Genomic DNA, 25,411 nt, shown 5'->3' with positions numbered 1-25,411 from the left:
GGGGCAGGGAGCGAGCGAGCGGCTGCGTGGTGCTCCGTTGCCGACTGAGGTTAAACCATGACATCTATCTAGGTACCCGCTTTCCTAACACAACTGAATCTTGCGGCTTATTAGCACTGTCACAACTGTCATTGGCTATGGTAGAACAAATGCCAGCTACAAACTGTTTTGAAGACAGGCCACAAAATCCCCAAAAGACATTAAAACCTCCAATCTGCAGACAGCTAATCTAGAGGATAAAGGTATCTGTAACTTTTAAACTTTGAAATACAATTCTAGAGGTAGACTAGAGTGCACAATATGTAATACTATTTCTTTTTCTTGGGTCTAAATCTACTGGAAGTACTTCAATGTCTAATTTACAGACTCCATCTACTCCATTTTGCTGTCCTCGCGAAATCAAGACTTTATCTCCCTCACCTTCCAGTTCACGGTACTCCACACAGTTGTTCAGATTTAAACACCACTAGTGCCTTATTTGATACTGACTCTGCACTTACTACGCTCTCTCCTTCCATTTTAAATATGTCTCCGCTAATCATTTCAGAGTAGCCACAGTTCTTTTGCCTGTGGGAGGGCAGCACACCTGGCTGCCAAAGACATTCACACCAGGTCTGGAACAAGGACCACCAGGTCCTTATCGCAGGAGGGCAGCTGGACTTCCTGCACAAAGCGTTCCCAAGGCATTCAGTTGTGTTCTATCACAGTCCAGAGGGAGCTGTGAGAAATTGCAGGCTCTGAAAAAGCAGCACACAATGCTACTTATGTATAGAATTGTATCTTGCTTCCCAGGCAGGACTAGAGGGCAAGAAAAAACATGCAGGTGCTTGTCCTTACATCTTTAGTGTGAGCACTGATGTAGTTGGCTGTTTCGGAGTCATCTGCACACTTGGTGAGCCATTTCCGAATGGTAGCACAGTCTGTGGGTGCGTGGTACATCTGCCGACACTTAAAGCTTAATAGGGAGGGGAAAAAAAAAAAAAAAAAGACATGTCGATTTCCAAGGAACTGACTCAAGAATTGAGGTTTTCCTGATGACCAAAATCTGGGAGACGAAGCGAGGGTAAGGGATGCTAATCCACTTGTGTATTACTAGAGTGCAAGGACCAAGGCTGAACTCCAATAAACCCCCACCCTCTTGTGCAGAAGCCAGTCAGGATGAGAGTGAACTGAGGCCTTCTCTGACAAATCATGTGTCTGAGGGCTGACAGATCCCTCCCTAGAGTCTACCTGTATCTGCTCTAACATAACTACAGAGGCCTGGGGCATACTAGTGGCTTAACAAGTAGCCTGACCCCAGTGGTAGATATCAGGCACCTGCATTAGCATGACCTTAACCAGCCCCAGGTGAGTAAGGGCCATCTGCATGGAGATACCCAGCTGGGTCTCTAAACCAGTTGTATTGTGCTCCGCAGACATTCTCAACAGCAGTGATTCTGGAGACCCAGGAGCAGAAGACACTTCAGCATCCCTGCAAGCCATCTTTTTCCTCTGCTCCCATATACATTTGAAGTCAGGCAAGGAACATTAGTGCTCCTGTTCAGCAGAAATGTATTCTCGCAGGAGCCTCAAAACACACCAGACACTCTGGGAGTCAAATACTTGTAATAAACTTTAAGACTCAATATCAGCAGAGAGCAGTGAGGCCTCCACATCCATTACCAGAATCTCTACCAGTCACTGTGTCTGCACCAAAATTTGTAACCTAGCCAAAATATGGGAACGGTAGATTTGTAACCCCTTCATTACTCAAGTCCTGCATTCCCTGGTTGTCAGAACACCCAACTCCCAAGGAGTTTAGGGAGCAAGGGGACAGCTGACCACCTGCAGAAGTCAGACCCCAAGTGTCCAATTACTCAAGCTAACTCAAGTTACAAACAACTCTAGCAAAGCATTTGAGATGCTTCTACACACTGAACCTGTTGGCAAGCAAACGGAGTAGCTCTGAGGACAGCATACACTTTCCCCGTGATCTTTAACCTTCTCTGTTTCTTACCAGAAGACCTCACTGCAACGATTGCACTGCACTCGCCGAGCTTTTGGCTCTTGTACCTGTATGACCATAGGGCAATCTGCACCAGGACACAGCTGCAGCTGATAATGGCTCTGTGAACAAACCAAGGTGGTAAGATCAGCAGCGGGTGCAGAAGAGCATTATCTATTCAAGTTTAACCACTCCTATCCTCAAAAACATAAAAGTCAGTTACTTCTTGTTGAAAAAGAGTGAAAATTGTCACCAGGTCTTGGCTAACAGAGCAGATGAACCTCTTCCACATTAGGAAAGGGAGTATTAGTTACTTACAGCTTCTCTAGAACAGGGAATTCAAATGGAGGGTTACAGACCAAGTAAGCACAGCAACATAACCGTAAAACCCCAACAAGACACTTAAACCGTTTTACTCTATTTGAGCTATTTCCCCATCTTCTCCTTATGCCCCAGAATGTATTCAGCTGCTCTTCTGTGGTGGCTGTTCCCTCCCAAAGGGTCTCTTATTGAAGAGAGGTGACACCACTCATTCATACTGCTTCGCTGCTTCTTGAGTGTTCCCAGTCTGTTCTCAGTTACCAGAATACTTTCTGCACATTTAACCTTAACAATTGCTGCTTTAATTTAAAAAAACCTCATATAAAATGTTATTAAGTAAGCCAATTCAGATGGGCTACACTAAGATGAGGGACTTATCTTGCAAGAGCAAGAAGGACTTTAAAACTCAGACTGAAGTTTGAAGTTCTCAGCTGCAACATTCTGAGAATTCTGCTTCAGGAAAAGAGCCAAGCACCAGCCAAGGAGTTACTGGGTGACCTTACAGCAGAATTTACTTTGGCAACCTGCTAGAGCATTTTGTCAGTGAGGCTGTCCTACAGGAACAGCCACATCATGTTTATCAGGGACAGTTTTGCTGCAGTTACTGCATTCCTAATCAAAGATGCAAGACACTTAAAACAAAATTTCTGCAAGTCATTGGTGAATTTACCCAGGGTATTTTAGAACTGAGACAATATTTTAGAAAGAGACAATACCTCCACATAGTCCCTGAAGAGGTAGCGCCTGTATTTGTCTTTCAGCTCTTCACTAGGCAGCAATGGAAACACAAAGTCTTCTGGTGTCCGAAGTAGGCAGTCCTGAGCCATGCAGGAGACCCCTGAGAAGAAAAAGCAACATTTTAGCACAGTGCAACTTAGTATTACTAAGGAGTGAATGCACAGAGAGCATTCAACACAGTTTCCTAGGTGCCATCTGTTGTTGTGGCAAGAGGGACACAACTGTGAAACAAATCTATCAGGGCTGCTGAAAAGCTGAAGCCCAACTGTCTTCACCGAAAGATGACAGGGCACATGTGCATCCAGGACCAGTAAGTGCTTCAACCAGTGTTCACAAGGTCAGATACTTAAAGTAGAAAATTGCATGTTACCGCCATGCCAGCATGAAGGACAGGCTAGGAAAAGCCCAAAGCAACTCTGGCAACCACTGGCTTCTACCCAACACAACGGGAGCAGATGTTTGCATCCACAAGCACTCCAGGGGCAGTGCAACAATACATCATGAGAGACTGAAACTCAAAATGCAGCAGATTTGCAGCTTCTAACTTGTTACAGTCATGCTCTTGAGATCACAAAGGGAGAAAAGCAGCAAATGGATCTATGGACTTGCATGTTTTGTTAGGCAGGAGTAGCGCTCTCCTGGTGGTATGCCAACACTAACCAGGGATTCAGGTAAGACCACTAGTTCAAGCTAAGTTTGTCACAAATACTCATTCCATGCTCCATTTTCTTGTTACTGAGATATTTTAGAAAAATTCAGCCAGCCATCACCAGAACGGCCAACATGGCAAATACAGACCCAGTACCATATCCGCCTTGAACTCACCGACCCCAACACCATCCTTGACGAGCACTGTACAATGCTGCTCCCAACAGTTGCGACAGAACTGGTGCTGACAAGCCAGAGAGAGCAAGTTCTCCTTCCGGACAAACTGCATGCACACTGCGCAGTGATGGGAGGAATGTACCATTGCCTGGGAGAGAGACAAATCAGCATTACGGTGAAAGCATCCCAGCTCTCCCAGAGTATTCTCACCTCATCCACAGGCACCTGCATCACCTTCACTGTGACAATGGTCTCAGGTGAGCTCCAGGCCAGAACAGGTTCATAAGCAGCTGGTACGTTCGGGTGCTGCACTGCCCCGACAGGCAGTCCTTCTCACGAACCTTTTTAATCTCACAGAGCACAACAGATTGACAGTCACTGAACAGCTCCTGCCTCTAATCTAGTGCTACCCAGAACTCACCTTTACTTTTCTGGTTCTTACTCTCGCTTGTTTGAAAAATGAGGAAATACATCATTGTTAGTCCTTCCCTGAATTTACTGATATTCTTTGTCAGCTGGGTCAGACTGTCACTGTTCCACAGGCCCTGGAGAGCAGCTATAGCTGGAAACAGGCTTAGCAGTGCCCTTTTACTGGGCAATGATTTTGGGTAAGAGGAGAGGCAACTGAAGGTGCAGCATGCAGAGTGTTTATACAGAGAAGAAAGGGAGTTCACAGACCATCTCACATCTCTTATCTTCTGCCTATGCTACATTTGGCAAAGCAGGCATCATCCCTTCAGCTGAAAAGGATTAGACTGTTTCAAGTCAGGCGTAATTCTGTTATTGCTTCACCAAACCACTGGGAAGCAGTCTGGAGTCCAGAGCTAATCCCTAGACAATAGATCTAGCCTCCAATACACCTCAGCTCACCATTGGGACCTGAAGAACTAGGTCTAGCACAGCATCATCAAAAGCAAGGCTCTACAAAGCTGTTAGCAGGAGTTTATGTTCCTATTTCTCCTTTCACAGAGAAGTCATACAATCACTTTTCATCTACTTAAACCTTTGCTACTCTTTGAGAAGCTTGTGCGAGACAGCCATCAGCTTCCATGCCTAGCTCTGCATGCCAGAGACGCAGAGGAGCAGCAGCATGACACGCAGCCACATGACGAGCAGAGCTTGTTTTATAGCACGACCACATGAAAAAGGAAATAATGCGACTTTGTTCTAAGCGGCCTCACTTATGCACCGGAACAAGATTCACCGAGCCCACAACTGCGTTGATTGCCTACATCAACTGCTCAACTTGCAGCAAGCGCACTACCTCAAAGCTTCGCAAGCTGCCCCTCTGAGCTCACCACTATAGCTTCTCCCTTTAGGGTCAGTTGCTCTACAGACACTCAGTATGAGCATCTGCCCCCAAAATATCATCATTCTGCATTAGGAGCTGAAGGACAGAGCAACTTGCCCTAGCACATACAAAAAGACTGTAATGAATTGCCTACCAAATCAAGTTTGTCAAGTCTTAAACTAACCTTTTAACTGTAATATCTTTCTTCCCAAAATGAAATCACCATTGCAGTGGAGAGTACTTAAGTGAGAGCTGGGAGTAGATTCAGACAAATCTCAAAATACATGGACTAATTTGCAGGTATGTCAAATAACAAAGATTTTTTTCTGGATTCTAGGCAGATAATTTATTTTGCATCCATGAAGCTTACTCCTGTCAGCTGTTTTAGCATTTTCACTCTCTGCTAGTTACAAGTCAGCTCAGATGCCAAATCAGGCTTTCAAAAATGTCCCCTCCCCCCAACCCAAAGAGTGTTTCTCAGATGTAATATTTTATCACTCAAAATCTGACACATGCCAATGTGTTCCTGCAGTACCTGTGGATTGTACCAAGACACCCGCTGTGAATCAAACCTGTAAACATGCAACAGGAAGATTCTATTTAAAGGGGGTGGGGGAAGTATCTAAAGACCTGTGTAGCCCTGGCTGCAAAACACAAGCTGTTGGTTCAAATAGCACTACTGACTGGCTCAGCAGCAACACCACTGGGAGATTTGGCTTAAGCATCCCTGAGCAGAGCAGTGCAGCAAATAGTCATCTTGGGGCGGGGCGGGGAGGAAATCTCTGTTCCAGCCACAGACAAGCTCTGTTCACTCTGTGCAGCCAGAGCTTCCCTTGAGTGTCTTTTACAGAGAGAGCAGAATTGGATGAGGTAGCCAAGCCCATGCACTCTGCTCCTTCCATTGTATACCATCACTCATGCCAAAAAAATGAGCTTAATTTTCTTGAGGCAAGTAATTCTTGAACACTACCTGCAAGACATTAGTAAAGCTGCTATTTAAATGTTAGACACCTCTTGAATGCATTCTCATTTAAAAAGTAAACCTAGCATTGAATTAGGGTGTTGGACCTGAGTTTGCAAAGGGTTAATATGGGACAGACTATGCCATTAGTAATGCAATCCTCCGACGAGGTGGGTCAGAGGTGTCTGCCAAGGGAACAGACCAAAACAGTTAGCATACTTACATGTTTGGATGAGGTGGGCTGAACTCGTGCTTCTACTAGCAACTGGGCAGCATTAGACTTGTGCCTGAAAAGGCAAGTGAAGAATGATCAAATCAATTTCTGAATACATTTTGCATTGTTAAATTGATCCTTCTCATCTGAATAAATGATAAGCTTTGTGCAAACAGCAGGGTAGGCTTCAACAAGGAAAAGTGGAAATGTGTCCTGTGTGAGGCTCCTTCACATAGTGAGCTGAACTCTCATCAATAAAACTTTATGAGAGTTTCTTCAAAAATCAGAAACAGGAACAATACTTCTCCCAGTAATGGATTAACATTTCCCTCATACTCCTTGATAAATATTTTTCTACAACTCTCTCCCTCCCCCTGAAAAATTATTTTTGAAGCCAAGCTTTTTCTATCCACTCCTAGAGCAGTCCTAAGCCACTGCCTATAATAACACACTCTAGTGAGGCTCCTGTCTGTCTCCTATTCCTTTGTAAAATCAAGCTATCCTGGTTAGGTCTCACTTTGACTCCAGTCTACTATCTAGTTAAGTATTTACTCTGTGACAGATTATCACCCCTTAAGCATATGAAGCTGTCTATCAGCAGCCTTAGAATCAAACATGTTTTGCTGCTCATGATTTCCATTGCAGAGGAACATTTATATCTCAATGAATTCAGAAACAGCAGCATCACTGTTGTGACTGTGCTGTAAATCCTCCCTCCCCACTAGCACTGTTTAGTTATACTAGGGAGCTTTCATTTGACAATGTCACTTCATAGCCAGGCAGAAGTTTGAGGACCAGATCAACTGGGGAACAACTTGCAAAGTCATAGCTTTAGAAGTAAACCCTTCCCCAAACTTCCTCTTGTTTAAATCTCATTAGTTAACCTGCAGAATCGCCCTGAGCTGCTATGCAGGAATCTCACCCTCCACGTTCCCCAGAGAAAAGCTTTCACAGGACACATGGTAACCAATGAGCCAGTTACCAAAGATGCTGCAACAACATCCATACACGAGATGCATTTCCCATATGTTCTCTGGATGAAGTTGCTGGCTACAGGGCCAAAAATGGCATGGCAGAATGAGTCAGACTGATGTGCTCTCTATTTTCAGACAATGTTCAGTTCTGAGCCAGTATTTTCTGGAGGGGCTGCCAGACAGCAGTGCCTCCTGACACACTTCCCGTATATGTTCGGGCAGAGTCCGAACCCTCCTTTTGAAATCAGCTGGAGGACCTCGTTACAGTGACATTGACCAAGCAACAAAGGGGTTGCACTTCTTGGTTCTTTCACACTATCTTCTCCTGCTCTCCAAATGCTAGCCAGCTTGGAAAAAAAACATCACTTATGTTCAGAAGGAGCAAAAAATTCAATGTGAATGTACTACTAAAGAATGCATCAATATAGGTTCAGTACTCCTTTATGATTTTCGGCTCATATGTTCAAAACAGAACATATGTTATCTTTATATTTGTTAAAATAAATAAATATAGATGCAGCACTCTCAATCTGTTACCTCAAAGTTTAAGCTAAATGCACCTACAAGGTTCCCAGTACGACAATAATTTCTGAGACTGAAAGACATTCGCCATCACTACCCACTCCCTGTTTACAAATTCCTTACAGGCAATGCAGCCTCAACAAAACAGTGTTTCTCCTCTGCTCCCTGGAATGGACTGTGTGACCTGCTTTCAGGTTCAAAGATGCTTGTCAAAAAGACACCTATGGACCACTCTGAGCATTCTTGCAAAGCAAGGGGGAAAAGCACTGAGCACAGAAAAGACAAGACTATTTACACTTACCTTTCCAAAATCTCTGAGATTTGCCAGTGGAAACTAACTAATACTAGCTTTGCAACAGCATGTGATACCTAGGTGGAAAATAAAAGGAAAAAAAAAAAGGTCAAGTTAGGCATATTTTGAGGCCACACCTCTGCTTAGGACTATGATCTTCTTATAAGACTAATAAATTGTACAAACTCAGTACAATAGCCCAGTGAACCTCAATTCCCATTAAACTACTAGACATAAATGCATCTGCAATATACAGGTTGGAACGAAGCATGGATGCACCCAAACTAGCTCACAACAGCACAGAGAGTAAGGAATCAAGAATTCACTGGATTAATTTAACCGCTCAAGGAAGCTCCACATCCAGTCCTGACTGAGGTCACCACCTGGGAGGCCCAGACCAGACTGGGATCAGGGTCCATGCTAAGTGTGCAAAGTAGGAACCGCAGGGTAGGCAGATACCACTTCCTGAGCTGGAGAAGCAGTAACAAGCTGCAAACACAGACATGCTGTGACAGCAAAAGGTAGGGGGGGAAAAACAAAACATTTTCCCAAGCCTTCACTGTAGAGAAGAAAGTTATACATACACTGGACTGGAATAGGAAGATGGAAAGCTCCTGTGACAGGGACTATTTCCATGCAGAGTTGCTTGCATTACATGGACTCCTGGCAAGCACTAGTACAGTCCGTGCTAGCCTGAGCACCCTCTAGAATACCACGACAGGACATTTAAAGTCATGTTACAAGGGTACAAACAAATAAGTTCTCCTTTGCTTCTATGTATCAGTTTATTGCAGAAGAAAACAGTCTAGGCTGGTACCCACCAAGACCACAGGCATCTGCTGAACTGCTGGACCTTCAACCTGCCTCTCCACCCCTTCATGCCTTTATCAGGCCCATGGAGTTCAAACAAAGCAAGTCTCCTGCAAACAAGACACCTCTCCCAGGGGAATTCAGAAGACTCATGACCCTTGCCTCCTCGCTCCTCTCTGTGCTGGGAAGCACCTGGGCAAGCCCAATGCATTCAAACACCCTCTGACATTAAAGGCCTCTATCTCCCCCACTCCAAGACAAGCTATTACCGTAGCACCTGTGTCTCTCTACTATACATAAAGAAAACACAACTCCTTCCATCCCCAGTTGCAGGAGGAGCTCCTTTTTTTCCCCCTAGAGAAGCTGTCAGTCACAATCATCAGCCATAAGCCTTCTTGAATCCTGCTACAGGTGAATCACAGGATCCTATGGACTGGGAATACAGATACACAGCAACCCCAACACAACACTGGAAGGAAAAACAAGCAATGGTGGCTCCTTCTACAAGAGAGACAGGCTCTGCACACCTAGGGGCAGCATATTCATTACTCTTCTAAATCTACCCCGCTGAAGAGGTGCAGTTTCACAACACAACACAACTGATCTATTCCTGCCACATGGTACTGCCCTGGTCCTGCACTGGCATTTGTCAGCGCTGGACAGTTGGTTCAGCGAGCTAAACCAGTGTAGCACCAACACCTGATGCAGCCAGGGTTTTTAAATGGCTCTTACCCACCTCTACTTTCTGATTTATCCACTTTGCTGGCCACTAAGAAATCCCAGTAATAAAAAAGTAATTTTCAATGTTCAAATAACCTTTATTCTAGAAGAACTGAAGCATTAGCTCACACTGTGCCATATCTGGTACATCACCTTCCTTGACTTTACCAGCGATGTGACCCTCAGAAAACAAAGGCTGCCCTCCCTCCCAGTGCAGAAGCCTGTGATTAGATGGAACGTGGCACACAGGGCTGCTGCTGACAACACATACAGTCTGCTCCAGTTTGTATGGATGAAGTACCACTGCCAGCCTTGGATGGGTTGTTATCTTAAGCCCCCAGCCTGGCAGACCCAGACAGACACCTTTGACTTGCTTGTACAAGGAAGACATCTGCATTTTGTGTTTGTAAAACAAGCATCAGGAATGTGGTCTCTACAAGACTGGCTTCCTGCAAATGCAAACCACATGCTAATGAATCATTCTCTAACAGGAATGAATTTATTACTCAGTAGCAGTAAGGAAGAACTACCATCCTGACAAAAAAAACAAACCACCAGACTTAAATGGGAAGTTCATCTGTAACATATGAAAATGAATATTTTTCAGTTGGGTTTTCAGAGCCTGAGCTGTAGCATCTGTTGCAGCATCATGACGCCATGAACTCCATGAAGTTACTTGTTCCCAGAGAAGGAACCAAGTACATTCAATAATAAAGATGTATAGAAAGAGAAATACAAATACTAGCATGCACACTTCTGAAATCTAATGAACTACCCTAACAGAATCAAATGCTTTTGAGTCAAATTATTTGTCAGGCAAAATGTAGAATTAATGCTCCAGAAAGATGCCAGATTAACAGATCTAAAAGAATAATAAAGCTTGTGTGACCGTTCCTATTTTGCTCGAACTGCAAGCACTGATGGGATCAGCTGTAGTGCTAATTTTATTACTTTCATCATAAAAGCACCCAAGAATAAAACATTTTCAATTCATAAAGCCAGGTTCATGACATGAGTCCGCTTTCATAAAAGCCCTGAAGCAGAAAAGTTTTTGATACCACCTGATTGGAGTGCATGCGATCTCACAAAAAAGAAGTTCTAGAGTCAGCCAGTTGCAGCAAAGTACCCACAGTCTGCTTGGCATGGAAGTACTAGATCTTACACTTTAAAGATAGGTAACATTCAAACTGTAAGAAAGAAGGATTGGAGAGGAGCAGATAACTGATGAGGCTGGGACCATGCCTACTGCGTGGAGTCTCACCGCATTAAAATCTACGTCCTGCTCACCAACAGCAAAGCTGGTAATTGGGAAGGCAAATGCAAATACCATCAGGGATCAACAGTACTGGAGAGGTTCAAGAAAAGAAGCATGAGAAGAAAAACAAGTGTTTAACAAAAGCCTGCTTCTATTGATTAGCAGCACTCCCCAGCCTCTTCAATGATTGTACACTCACAACGAGACAATGATTGTATCAAGTCAGCCAGTTCTTCCACAATAACACCCCAGAATAATTGAAGTATTTCTTTGTAAGCAGGAGCCAAAAGATGCTAAGCACAGAAAAATACCACTGCTATCAGAAGTTTGGTCCGTACGTACATAATTCATTACCTTACAGTACTGGAGAAGCAATATACAGAAGCTGATACTGCTGGCTGAACTGTTGAGTTAGAAGACATCGATGCCCCCTCCGTACGCAGCTGTAGCCTCGCAGCTTAGGAAATAAGCCTTGGTTGCTGTTCAGGCACACTGTCCAATACAGCATTTCCTGGACAGTCAGACGTTTCACAAAATGAAAAATCTCAAACTTAAAAAACATTCCAGAAAGAGCTATGATTCAGTCCCCTATCAGTCACTGGGTACCACAAGAATCTCAGGTTATCCAGGAACAATAATGTTTTGTCTCAGACACAAAACAAATAAATAAAAAAAAGACGCCTTTGATAAATTTCCAGCTTTCTTTACACTTTCCTATTCTCCTTTCAGAATACTAAGACCCAAGAAAGACAGTGAGATAGCCCACTCAGCGTCTTGCTGGCAGCAGGTCATTTCAGTAAAATACTTCTACAGACCACACTGCAGAAGGGAATGCATATTCTACACGCTGCACTTCTATTTTAGTTTTTGTCTGCAACTGATAAATTGTGCCAATGCTTCTACATAATTTGACTTCTCCAGAACTCTTCTAGCTGTGATTAAATTTATTAAAGTTTAGAAGATGAAAGCTGAAAGCAGTAGTCATGCTAAAAGATGTCTTTCCCTCATTCTCATCTCCCCGTTTTCTCACCATCTTTAAGATGGTGAGAAAAAACTTTAAGATCGAAGATCACCTCAGTCCAAATCTGAACCTGGAAAATTTCCAACTGAAGACCATGCTTCTTTCTTCATGATGGGGCGGCAAAGCTGAAGACAGAGGATCTCATCCAATCTGCAATTTCCAGCTTCACCTTAAAACAGTAATTTGGTCACCTCAGAAGCCTCTTCCAAACCTCCATCAGCTTAACTCTGACTTCTCAGTGACAGAAGGCTGCTGATTGCCAGAAATGGGCACGAAATGCTAGTGTTTATCACTGCACTGGAAAAGAGGCACAGTGTCTATGCACACAGGAAGGGTGCCAAGAGGAAGCTGCTCTGCATAATGGAAAGACTCCACAGAAGTTGTAAAAAAAGTCTAAAAAATTTACAAAGTGCTGGACAAAATTAGATTCTGAAAGTAGAAGAAAGAAGTAATGCCACCGCATTAAACACATACCTATTCATTTTCTAGAAGAGAGCACAGTAGGGTTTTTTCTTATTATTTCTATCTCCATTTATCTCCTGGGTTCTTTTCTCTCCAAGATAAGCAAAATTCTCACACTTCTGAAGTGTGAGAGAGAGTCTGGCACTCTCCAGGACAAAAAAATATCAAAAGAATTTGCAAAGACACCTTGCTGGGTTTGGAGAGCTCTAAGACAACTATGTCTCAACTTGCTTCCCTAGATAAGCTGTGTTGTTTGAAGAGCTGAAGTTTCACCTCTCTACAGCAGAAAATCTTTTCAACCATGCCACTTTGACAGTTGCTAATTCAGACAGAAACGTTTCCTAAACACTAAAAAAACACCGTCTTTTGTAGAGCTTATAGAGCACAGAAATTGCTCATGCATATTTATGTCGCATGCATATCTCATGCGTTCGTTTCACTTTTCTCCAAGGGATGGCCTATTTTTTGGAGGTGTGTTTCAATCCTCACTTTTGCAGAGATACGGTATCAGGAATTAAAATCAAGAATCATCACATGATTCTCAAAGAGATTCAATTCAGAATGAGTTGGAGATATTATGATCTGATTGGAGCTGACATCCTGTGGCTTTGCACCAAGCTGACAATTCATGTTAGATCAGGGTTGCACCGAAATGTCTGGCCAAGATGAACACGAGCCTGGCATAAAGAAATGCAGCTTCCATTTCTTGTGTTTCCCTTAATCAAAGGTTTTTATACAAATAGATTTAAGCAAATAGGATTAATCTTGAGAAACATTTCTTTTAATCCACGATAGTTTTTGTTAGTTCTACAAGGAAAGGATGAACTTGGGAAGATATTAGTTTGTGTGCATCAAAACTTCTAAAAACTCTCTTAAATTCTTTACAACAGTAAAAACACATAGAGCAAGAACCTCTGAAATTGTTGCTGTTGGTGAGCAACAATGGGCAAAATAGAGGAGACTGAATTGAGTTCGCAGTAGAGAACAATAATACCTCAGAAAGAAACCATACTTTGTATCAAATAATTTTGCTGAAGAAAAAAAAATACCTTCAGACACACTTTACTTAAGGATACTGAGGTAAAGAAAGTGACCCACAAGTGGAAAAAATACTATTTTACACTCATTTCTCATGTGGAAAGTAGATCTGACTCCCTCCATGCCCCGTTGGAAAAACTATCCAACTGCCCTGTTTTTACTGGAGGATTTCTCAGAAAACTGCAGAAACATTAGGAATTAAGAAGAAATAAAAGGACAACCAAAAGGGTTTTTTTGGACCACATTTTCTTCTTTGCTTTGATCTACCCCTCTTTTAAGCAGACTTCCAATATGCAGTCCCAGTAGATAACTCATGAGGTTGCAGGGGCTTGAGCTGTAATTAACATCACCTGCCATAAACAGCCCAAGTGTTCAAAGTCTTGTGGCAAAGTCCTCTGTATCTGTTACAGGTTTCTGAGCATTAGAAGGCTGTTTTCAAAACTGAACTCAAATTAATTTCACTTATCAGAAAAAAAAAAAGACAACATTACAACAAAATCAGATACTCTGCTTTTCTTTCTGGGTTCAGTCAAACAAAAAAAAAAAGTGAGAAAAAGCCCTCCATCTTTAGGTTTCACTCACAGTATTGCTTACAATTTGTCTGACATTTCAGCCCCTCTCCCGATTACAGAGTGCAGGCTGCACCAGGGAAAGAAATGCAATTTGGAGTCTAGCTGCAGTCTCGGTATCATGGAAAGGTCTTGACAAACAGCACTACACGAGCTCTGCTTCATCACGGGGTTTTAATCTGTACCCCACCACTCACTCTCTGGCATGCAGAGACCTGGTGTCAGTCTGCAAGATTAGAAGAATATTTAGAAGGCAGAGTGCAGTTTGGGAATGACAAATACTGACAGTGAATACACGCGGTTCGTGAAGCTGTCGGTGCACAACCTAGTCAGCCACATGCTGAAGAAAGGGGATCTCGGGTTAAATTCTAACTCCTTCTCCACACATAACACATTGCTTTAATCCATCCACTCTCCTACACAGGACAGCAACAATTTCAGCTGCAGCTGCCAACAAACAGGATCAGGACTCAGCTAGGAAATCTCAACATACGTATTTCTCAAGCTGTTAGGCTAGTCTTCCTGAGGAGATTCAGAAATAAATTAAGGAAAAAAAAAAAAAAAAAAGACTTAAGCAAGATGGTATGCCAGAAGGCATTATTACAAAATAGCTACGAGATTTCTTCTTTGAAAGATTTAGAGCGAAAGAAATGCAGCAAGAAAGCTGTAAAACAGCACACGGATAGAAGATTGACGTGAGACTCCCCAGCTGTACTCACTGGAGTTATTCTTTCCAACGTAACGCAGTGTCTGAGTACATCAGCACCCAGTGCATGCTGCACTGCATTCGCCGCACGCTGCCAAACCCCCCCAGCAACACACCCCATTGCTGCACTCGGCTCAGCCCCTGCCCAGGTGCTTTCCTAGCAAAACACAGGAGAAGTGGACAACTCTTTCTGGTTGACATAAAGGAGGATGCACAGCAAGGAGGCGAAGGGCAGGTAATAACCTGAATTCACACAATTGTGACTGGTGGCTCAGGACACAGGGCAGCCAACTTGAACTGGAAAGCACTGGTGCGTGCACGCAGCCACAGCAGCACACGCCTGCAGAGCGCAGGGCTTAGGTAACTTCACAGTGAGTAATCCCTGTTCAGTCCCAAATAACATAGTCCTTTCCTCGACAATCCCAGCTTCTAAGGGCATTTTTCTTTTGTTATAAAAAGATAAAGAGGAGGAACATCTGCTTTGTGAAGCAGCGTTTCATAGTACACAACCTAGCTCATTTCTGCTGTACCATCCTTAATAGGCAAGGCACACAAATTTGGCAATGCACTTCAGCTGTTTCATGCCACTCCTGTGATCATGTTGTCCAGCTGTAAGCTTGCAACATGAAACAGTTACTGAAGGATTGTTTCAGCATGTTTAATGACTTGTGTCTTGCCTCTACCTCCCACCAAGATCATACTCATCAACAGCTGTGAACAGATTTTTTTTTTTTTGCTCACTGCAGAGTCATACTGGCTGTAAGATACACTTCAGACATGAATCACAAAGAAATGTGTGGGCTATAATCACCCTCCACATTTGTGGCTCATTTTTCCAATCAAGTTGAGAATTTCAGCAGTCCTGGACAATAAGGAACAAAACTAATTTCTCTCCTCAAATGACTTCATGATGTTGTCACAAGGTTGCAAGGTCTGGGCTCCCCAGCCAGCTCTCTTATCTCACTGACCAGAAGTCTACAAAATCTTCCTCCGCTTTTTTTTTTTTTTTTAAAAAAAAAAGGACCTTTAGAAGCCAAAATAAAACACACACTGAAGACAGTTACGGGCATTTTCATGTCCTCTTGATGTTTAACATTCTATTAAGATACAGGCATTGTGAATCTGGTAGGCAACAACACAGCTTTTGTACAGCAGAACTTCCAGGATCTTTCTGTCTGGGAACAAAAGAAGGTAAAGGACAAAGGTACGTCTCAGACGTGTGTGCTCCTAAGGGTTACAGCTTCAAACTGGATGCCCCACGTAATGTTGGCTTGATATTAAAATACAGAACACAGTACAGATAGAAACCTGCATGTCCTGACTAATCTAGGGTTTACAGGTACTTTGAAATATTGTGTTATCATTGCCAAACAGCACCATAGGGCTTCTGTGCAGAAGTCAAATTTGCCTATCAGGGTCTACCATGTATAATAGATGACATTTAAATATGTACTAACTGTTTACTAATACATACTAATATTTACCAATGTTGGTTCTTAAGGACACTAACTTTCAACACAAGTTTTTCAAACTCTCTTCTAACGTACATGCATTTTAATATTTCAAGGGGCTTTAATACCTCTCCTGTACGCAAGGTACTTAGGTACTAGTCTTTTATGACTGCCAAATTATGTTGCATGTAAGTTTCATGAAGCCATTGTGGCATGCAAAAGGATGACTATGCAACACTGCAGGTTTGTTCAGATAAGCACCCCATACCACATACTCGGTGGCGGTTTGCACAGCGATACAGGGAGGCACACACGCCAGTGTCTTGACATCTGGCTCTTCACAGACTTTTTGCGATCGCATTGAACAGGCATTCCGCAAGCGCCAACTCCTTCGGGCAGAGCTGCTCGTACAGGCTGCCAATCTCCACACACATGACTGTGGATCTGCTGAAGATGGTATTTGAGAAGGACCACTGCCAGCATTCACCAAGCAGCTCTACAAGCTAACTGTTCTGTGTCAGCGCAATTTGAGTGTGCGGAACAGTTTCAGAAGGCTGTGTTTTTATGAGCAAATACTGATTTGGTTGCATTAAAAGATGTGACATCAATGAGGTGAGCAAGAATATCTGAAAAATGGGTTTATCTCCGAAAGGTCAGTAGTGATAACATGGATTGATAGATTCAGTACTATGTCATGACATCAAATACTTTTTGCTTCTACCACATTTTATTCTTCAAGGGACAGGGCTAAAAAAACCACATCACAAGCTGTTATTTCAAGGAGCAAGGGAAGTAAGCTTTTTGCCATCTGGTAAATATTAGCAGATTACTCACATTAGCAAACTGAAAATTTTAAGTTCCTAAGTTTTACAATTCCTTTGGTTTTAGTGGCAAGACTACATCAGTATCAATTGCTTGTAAACAACACGACTATCTTTCCTTGTTACCTTGTATGTGCAGAAGTATCTTAGCTTCCTCATGACTGACAATCAGCTTCTAAAAAGACCTAAAGTCAAGGTAACATTTTTTCATAAATTGTAATTGCAATTGTTTTATCTGGTGGTTTAGATCACCAGTTTAAAAAAAAAAAATTGGTAAAAACTAGAAAGATCCCTCTCATCACTGAAACAGAGAAACTACTGCCAGTTATTTGGAACATCACAGATATTCCAGACTTGTACAGAGACCCTCAGCAGAGCCAGGAAGTGTCATTCACCAACAAAAACAATATGACATCATCACACACTTAATTGCTCGCCAGTGACAGGGTCAACTTTGTTTGTACAACTGTTGAGTATCATGCTGTTTGTGTGCATGTACTGATACTGCCACTCCAGGACCCACAATCACTCAATGATGAGTTGACAGTTACCTTGAGAACAAACCTACTACTAAACAATTTTAATTCATTATTTTTAAAAAAATACTGGACTCTATATCTACTCTTTAAAAAGAACTGTTGTAAATTGCTTTGCTGGTCTGCAGGCAATAGATGCCATTTTGCTTTCAAGAGTATTGTCCTTAAGAAGTGTTGACTGTTGGTCAGGTGACCTTTTGAGGAATTAAAAGTGATCTGCTTCAATTCACAGACCTTTTGGTCAGAGAATCACAGTTTTGGATAATGTCAGTTTGAGAGTTTCTTCTGGCATGTTTCAAAAGAGAGAGCCTGTCCTAATTTTAGTCAGGGTATTAACTCAACCCTCCACAAACAGACCTCCAGATTAACAGCACTAACCAAGGAGGAAACATTTCCTCTTCTTTTTCTTGGAAAGGAAGGATCTACTCACAGTTCTTACTAAAACCAAAACAAGGAGAAACTTTCAGAGTACCACTTAGGAAATCACTCTAGCTTCAGTATAGTTCTGGGATAACCGCTACTGTAGTTGCAGGCCTGGCACACAGCACAACTGGTTGTACCTACTGCTACGTTGTTTGTACTAATTTTTCTATTCAGAATTCCCCACTTGATAAAAAGCAAGTCAGAAAAATTCAAGGTAGAAGTTTCCTATGACAGTAAGATGCAAGGGCATACATCTGCCTACATACTGGGTTCCATGCTTTTATCAGACTTAAGATTTTAACTGATTTTTGTCTATACTGGGGGTAGATAAAGAAGCGTTTTGTCAAAGAGGCTGTCTCTTTTGATGCTGCATTCAAACTTTTAAATATATGCAGGGTGCTCACACCTGACCTGAAGTTAGTCAGCCAATGCAAGGTTTGTTCAGTTGTCTGGTTAGCTTCAGTAGGAGTCAGAACAAGGTCAGCTGTAACTCATGAGGAATGAAAAAAGGTAGCCAAGAGGGTTTCCAAGGAAGATCACCCTTTACGTCGACATTTTTAAGAAAATAGGAATTCAACAATCAGCCTGAAATAGCTGAACAAAACAGTTTAAACACCAACTGTTGAGGGTTAATGAGCAGAGCAAATGAAATACTATTTATTTATATTGTTATTAGCTAATAACAGTACAGATTGCAAGTATGAAGACCTAAAGCTCTGAATACCTGCTTCTGGTCTTAAAACTGTGTAGACAATATGTCACAGAGAAAAAACATGCTCAATACACACCCCTCCCAATTTAACCTTCAGAAAGTGAATCACCTAATGACAATATAGAGTGGCAGAACATTCAAACATAGCTTTGACCCCATTTATTACATTCATTTTTTCTTTGCTTTAGGGAATTGTATTAGTGTATTCATATCTTGTGATAGCAAATTGCTCAGATATCACATCAGACATTGCCTTCATTGTACCTCCTGAAGACAGTCTTTAATTTACCTTCATCTTTCCCTGTCAGGGGCAACCACTCTGCCTTAAATATGAGCTAATGCTGAAAAGCACTACATAACCACTAGCTATCACAAGGGGAAGGAGATGAAATCAACGAAATGAACTACCATGCTCCAGAAAAACAATCATCACTATCCAAAAAACCCAAGACATTATGAAAGGTAGTCTTCAAAAGAAAAAAAAAGTTTTTAGAGCTCAAGCAAATTAGAGGAACGAAGTTAACACAGTTCTTACAAAAGTCTGTCCCTGTTTATTAATATCTATTAAGTCAATGAGAAATAACGACAACAAATAGTTCAACATGTTCTATTCAATTTCCTTCTTCTCTATGCTTTTTAATTCAACACAAATTCTTTCCACTCCAGTTTGTCTCAGAAAACTAAGAAAATTACAAGTTTCCTTGGGGGAAGAGAGGGGAAGGAAAAAACATGGTTGCTGAAGTACTGTAAGAAAGGATGCCAGAAAACAGAAAGCACACGCTGCAGAAACACAACCGATTTCCAAGAGAAGTGCAATTCTTGCACCACCGTTGCTAGCGAACAGAGAGTTAATGTGGCACTTCAAGAGCTAAAGACTTAGTGTGTGGCTTACAAGATCACAGTTTTTCAGGTTTCTACCCAGATTTATTTTTATCTTCTCATGCATAAACCGAAATGTGTAGCACTTCGGTTTTAAGCAAATATGCAGGCATATTCTTGATATAAAAGGAATCTAAAATGTTCTCTCCTTGGGTCATATTTGGGGTTGGATTCAAGCTAGCAGGTTGGTATTATTTAGTCAACTATAGTATTTGCTCAGTGAGACCTTCAGAATTCTTGGAAAATTTATTTTAACTTTGGAAGCCTGATTTTAAAGACTAAAGTATTGCTTTTATTAATTTAATTCAAGAGAACAATATGGCAGGGGTCACCTTTTTGAAGGGTGCTCCATTTGAAGGCAAACAGTAAGGAGCGGAAAAGCCGTTCTAAATCTTTACTTAATCGCTAAGAACCAAGAACAACTGGCAGCTGGATCAAAAGTGCTGACCAACTATTCTCACTTGTTCTTTTCTTTTGTCTCCCTCTTCTTACAATCTGTAGGGAACAGCAGGCATTCAGAGCTCAAACGGCACATTTTGAAGAAATCACAGACACAAGTTTGACAGTCAAGAAAATAAAACTTCATTTTCTGAGGTGGTGAATGCTGGGAACAAGCACAATAGATGGCAAAATCAGCTAGAGATGCAGCAAAAAGCATGGGTGCACTTTACAGCCTATTGTTTATAGGCTTTATAGTCCTCAGGCTTTATGGTTACGCTATTTCTATAGAACACTCTGATGTACAAATAAGGATCAAGAGATCCCTCTCTTTTTTTTTTAAATTAGGTTCGATTCAGACCAAATGAATAGGAATCAAAACCTATCCAACATGGGTTTTATATGCTGTTGTCACCTGTCCTGCTTTCAGGGGTTGTTCCAGAGAAGAACAAGCACTAGGAGACCTCTTACAAAGTAGATGCATCAGTAATTTCAACCCAGTGTCAACATCTAGAGCTTAGAAAACTCTGCTTTCCTCTGACCTGCACTGGGACCGAAGCACACTGACAAGGCAGAGAGGGAACCTCCTCTTATTACTAGTCTGCACTGCAGTAATCAGTCGCACAAAGAGAAAGAAAAAACTTCGCAGAAGTCTTATTGAGCATAATACCATGGAGCTGACTCAGAGTGCGACTCTTCTGTGATGAATTAGTCACTACAAGAGCTGGCAAGTTCATTGTACTTTAATTGCTATCACTGCAACAGTAGGGTTAATACCTGCCATGACAGCTGTGATCTGTCTTTCAAAGTCTATGATTATTCTCTCAGAACCAACAAAGAAAAGTGTTTTTGTTAGAATTACAGTTTTAGCATGTCTTCCTATCTGTCAGTTGTCTTCTCAAACACAGGTGTACCAATCTGCACCATTTATGATTTGGTTTGTTTCTTTTCTATATATCCTCTTTGCATTGTGTTAATGCAAAGAGTTATAACTCAGGAATTTTGGTCATGAAGCTCAGCTCTGTAAAAAAAAAATTTGTAAGAATCAACATTCAGTAGGGAAGATTTTTCAGGCCCCAGAACCAGCATGCAACAACTGTAAACCTTTGAGTCAGTTTTGAACCAGGGACCTTCAATAATGTTCCTCCAACCCCCCATAACGGTAATATCGCCACAGCTTTTATTCAAACTGTATGCTCATCATTTGCCTTTTCAATCACAGACTTATTTTATACCTGCGTTAAGGCAGAAACCTTTCCTCACCTTTAACGTGGCAGCCAAGCTGGCCATGTGTTCATTCAGAGTGCTCTCCGACTCCTTGTAAGTCAGGCAGGTGAACTGGTATTCCTCTGGATCAAAGGCATCTGCTCCCTGCTGCTCCACGTCGTTAGCTACCCCATCATAATAATCCTCAATATCCCCAGGATCCTCATCCTCTTCCTCCTCCTCGCAATTAGGGTCATAATCCTCTTCATTGCTGTCAGAGCCCTGGCTGTTCATGTCCACGGACATCTTAATGCCCTGTCAAACTGCAGACCAGGGAAGCAATTGCAGCTTCTTTTTCTTCTCCAAACTTTATCGTTCTTTTGATTTCATCTGAGCTCTGTCTCCTGAGGGGGGAAAAACAATTTTGTCTGTTGCCTAAGAAGTTGTAAGAGAGGCCACATCAACATCATACAGGTGATCAAACAGCCAGGAACGGACCGACCCAATGGCCCAGCTAAAGAAGATTCTGCTGTGCAGGTGCCTGGTTTGGATCCACTGTGACTCTTGCACCTGCAAAGCCAAGGCTGCTCTTCCAGGCGAGGTCTAAAACCTCGGAGATTGGCTTAATACATTGCATCCTAGCCCCCAGCGTGGGCCCTGAGACTTTTGACATTTGGGAAGTGGCTGCATAACCTTCACTACAGATCTTTTCAGAGAAACAACTAAATTTATGACATTAAGTTTTTACCACCAGCCTGATGTGCTGCAGAAAAGCACCATATCCATTTCATCAACAAGAAAAAACACAAGCCCCTTAACTATGACCACAGTAGCTAGAAAGGCAACCTGTGATACCCTGTACAAGTCCGTATTGCTTCAGAACCACAGCCATTAAGTAGGACTTTGGAAAATAAGACAAGCAAACAGATCTCTCACATACACACAATTTAACAGTCTTCAATACCATCTCAAAAGAGATGGTGAAATTAGTTAATCCCTTTTAAGTAGATTCTACTGGATGTGATGTGGCTTGGGCCTTACATCTGAGCGGGGAAATAAAATTAATTCTCTCCTTTTATTACCTTCTCAATATACCATTCTTACCTTCTGAATGTAGAAATTTATGCTCAAGTGTTGACAGCTGCTAATCAAGAAAAATCAGAACAGCCAACTTTTTTTTTTTAGATTCTCACTGGTATTGGAAACTTCGCCTATTTGACTTTACTTATCTGAACTACAAATCTTCTGTTTGTGTAACTAGACAGCGTGAATTCGAGTTCAAAGAGGTTCGGCAGTAGAGCACGATCAACCTTGAATTATGGTCATCTCATATTTAGTCACAAATTTCCATTTAACCAAATAATTTTGTTTCAAAAGAGAATGTATTAAAGACTTAAAACAATGCTGCAACCAAATTTTTCATATAAAAATATGTACATAAAATGAAAGCTATGTCTTCCATGAGCAGTATGTATTGGGTTTCTTACACATTTGCATTTTGCATTACTATGTCGTTAGCTCTGTTACTCAAATATATTCCCACAGTATCACAATTTGTAACTGCTGGGGAAACCATAATCAAGCTTTGAGAATCCTGACTTTAGAGCACAGGAAATCTCAACCATAAATTTTCATTATTCTTCCTCAACCCGTTTGTTTTCTGTTTCCAGTAACCTGACCAGGCAGCACAGAATAACCAGGAAGCGATGTGATGCACAATTAATTTGAGGGGTTGCAGTGATTTCAGCAGATACAAACCTCCAGTGAGAGAGGATGAAGGCTAGCAGCTAATTATATTATCCCCTGAATTCTGGTCTCCATTCCTTTCATTTGCCTCTTGATTCCTTAGCTATCCACTACATAAGCAGCACACAAATATTTTCTAGTACTGCTTCCCGTAGAACTTCAGAGGAGCAGAGGCACCGTCTCTCCATATTGGAAGTAGACAGATGCGAAGTCTCATTTGACAGACACAAGCCAAACCTATATTGTCCCTCCCTCCCCCCTGCTTAGAGTTAATGATTCGGTTCTGGGCTTAACCTGCATCAACACTGACCTCTTGCATAAAAGAAGCAATGGATCTTTACCTGTTAAACCTTACGTTAAAGGAGTAACTTACTTGAGAGTCTAAAACCACTGTGAGCATTCCTACAGAGATATCGATAGCCCAGTGTGCAACAGCTTCGTTCAGCCAAGCTCAGAGCACCACAAAGCCCGAGCAAGTTTCACCAGTCAGGAAACTTCTCAAACTCACTCGGATCATCCCACACTCCAGAGACAGACACACCCCACCCTACCCCCAAAACACTGGGTCCATTTGCTATGTCAAGACATAGCGAGTTCCATCCAAGCAGCGAGATGTTTTTAGATATCTAAGTAGAATAATGGGCCTACCCGGTGTACCTCAGCAGTTACATACCAGTCGCCGGGGAGGAGGCTCAGAAGAACGCAGAGACGTTTCTCTGTGCCACTAACACACTTATTTGAACAAACAGAGGAACTGTTTGCATGGGCAAATGGGATATATCAAGCAGAAAACAGTCTGCAGACTGGACAACTTTTGTGACTGCTGTCACAACATTCGAGGAAAGAGCTCACTTCCAGCATAACTGAACGTCACACTGGCATGCGTGAAGAGAGGAAGGCTAAGGCACAAGCCCTGTGGGCAAAGCAAAGCAGGGTACTAGGAAAACGAGGAACAGAACTCACCTCACCTAACGCTCAGCCTAATGCCCTCATTCATGACCAAATCACAAGCTCTCCGAATACAAACTAAGACAAGACGCAGCTAATACTTGATAGCACTAGTTTTTAAGACAATAAAGACGTTAAGATCAAATAAGAGGGTCAAAGAAGCAGACTGTTTAGATTAAATAATTACCATAATCCCAAAAATCAGATTATAAAATTTTAAACCATATTTAGATCGCTTTCCTATCCAAGGGAGGACGAGGTCCTTCTCTACCACCTTCATCCAAGACTCTCTCATCTTCACTAACACCAATACAATTTAATCCCCTCTCTTCCTCCAGCCTCCTTGCAGGAGCTCGTCAATACACCCACCCCTACGCTCTGCCGCATACCGGCTCCAACAGAGATATCCTCTTGCTGACTCCTGCTTTGCAACACGATTCTTCTTAACAAGGTCTTTTGAAACAAAATGCCTTCAAATATGCCACCATCAGTCTCTCTCTGACCTCACTACCGTCAGACACAGTAAATTACGTGATCCCACCTCGTATCTTGTCCCACTACACAATTCTTTTCCGATTTCTTGCCCTCTGTGTCTACCTCTGTGGGATTTCTCTAATAAGTCTTTTGGAGGATGCTCCTCTTCTTTTTCTGTTGATATTTCACAACCATTTGAGATGGCTTTTTCTTCTTTCACCTCTTTATTGATAATTCCGAAACGGAGAAAGTGCAACTCAAGCCTGCCTCCTGAACTACTTATCCACGTAAACTTTAAATGGGCTGACACTCTCTCTTTTCTCTGAAACCATCCACAACCCCAACTCCACACTGGCTATCAACGTTATTCGCATCTTTGTCTGTGTCACTCAAACCTGTAATCCGTGGATCATCCTCAACTGCTTCTTCACACAGGCAGCACGCATACCTTGCCGTTTCCTTCTCCAGTGAGTTTTTAGATAGGATTTTTTCTTCCCAAGAGTGAGAAACTAGAACAACATCCCCCATCCTTTTCACCACAGATGACTCTGCAAAGACCTCCTTGCAGCCGTATCACACATCCCCCGTGAATCTGCACGCTCTCCTCCCACTTCCCAGTCTTTGTTCAGACTATCACGACTGCCTTGTCCTTCCCAACTCATCTAATCCATTTCATTCCTGTCCCTCCTAATCTACCATCGCTTTTAACAAGTTATTTTACGCACACCTAGACAAGCCTTCCTTCTCTGGTAACTCTGGGCTTGGGCAGAAAGGTACCCAGTTCATTTAAATTACCTCAGGTCCATTTCTTTTGTACCGCGTGCAAGACTAAATCCTGTACGTGTCCCACACGGCCAGAACACCGCATATTCGTAGGAGGAAAGCCCAGGAGAACTGCGGGAGAGAAGGCAGCTGTGGAGGAAGAGCCCGAACGGTGGCAGGGCGAGGAGGGAGCCCCGACACAGCCCACTCGCAGCCCGTGCCGAGTGCCGGCCTGAGACCTCACGGGCTGCGGCTTCTCTCCCGGGCGGCCCGGCCTGGGCACCGGCTCCGGGGCGGAGCGCTGCCGGGCGC

General features: G+C 42.5%; 1 protein-coding gene across 2 annotated transcripts in view; it reads right to left on the bottom strand.

The window, feature by feature from the left end:
• The window catches only part of ARIH2 (ariadne RBR E3 ubiquitin protein ligase 2), a 31,729-nt gene extending 6,511 nt beyond the window's left edge, over positions 1 to 25,218 (bottom strand). The window contains exons 1-9 of one of the 2 annotated variants that reach the window (XM_009326327.1): positions 25,133 to 25,211; positions 23,589 to 23,828; positions 21,227 to 21,573; positions 8,132 to 8,199; positions 6,344 to 6,407; positions 3,869 to 4,016; positions 3,022 to 3,143; positions 1,997 to 2,106; positions 838 to 955 (exon numbers count right to left, since the gene is read on the bottom strand). In XM_009326327.1, the coding sequence (XP_009324602.1) occupies positions 838 to 955; positions 1,997 to 2,106; positions 3,022 to 3,143; positions 3,869 to 4,016; positions 6,344 to 6,407; positions 8,132 to 8,199; positions 21,227 to 21,475 (879 nt within the window). In that variant the 5' untranslated portion in view covers positions 21,476 to 21,573; positions 23,589 to 23,828; positions 25,133 to 25,211. Of the gene's footprint in view, positions 1 to 837; positions 956 to 1,996; positions 2,107 to 3,021; positions 3,144 to 3,868; positions 4,017 to 6,343; positions 6,408 to 8,131; positions 8,200 to 21,226; positions 21,574 to 23,588; positions 23,829 to 25,132 lie in introns of both variants that reach the window. The other variant, XM_009326326.1, reaches the window with a different exon arrangement.
• Between the last annotated feature and the right edge of the window lie 193 nt (positions 25,219 to 25,411).

This window comes from Pygoscelis adeliae, unplaced genomic scaffold (assembly GCF_000699105.1).
Source record: "Pygoscelis adeliae isolate BGI_AS28 unplaced genomic scaffold, ASM69910v1 Scaffold606, whole genome shotgun sequence".
Taxonomy (NCBI): Eukaryota; Metazoa; Chordata; class Aves; order Sphenisciformes; family Spheniscidae; genus Pygoscelis; species Pygoscelis adeliae.
The sequence above is the reverse complement of the archived record's forward strand: the minus strand, read 5'-3'. Positions and strand labels throughout refer to the sequence as shown.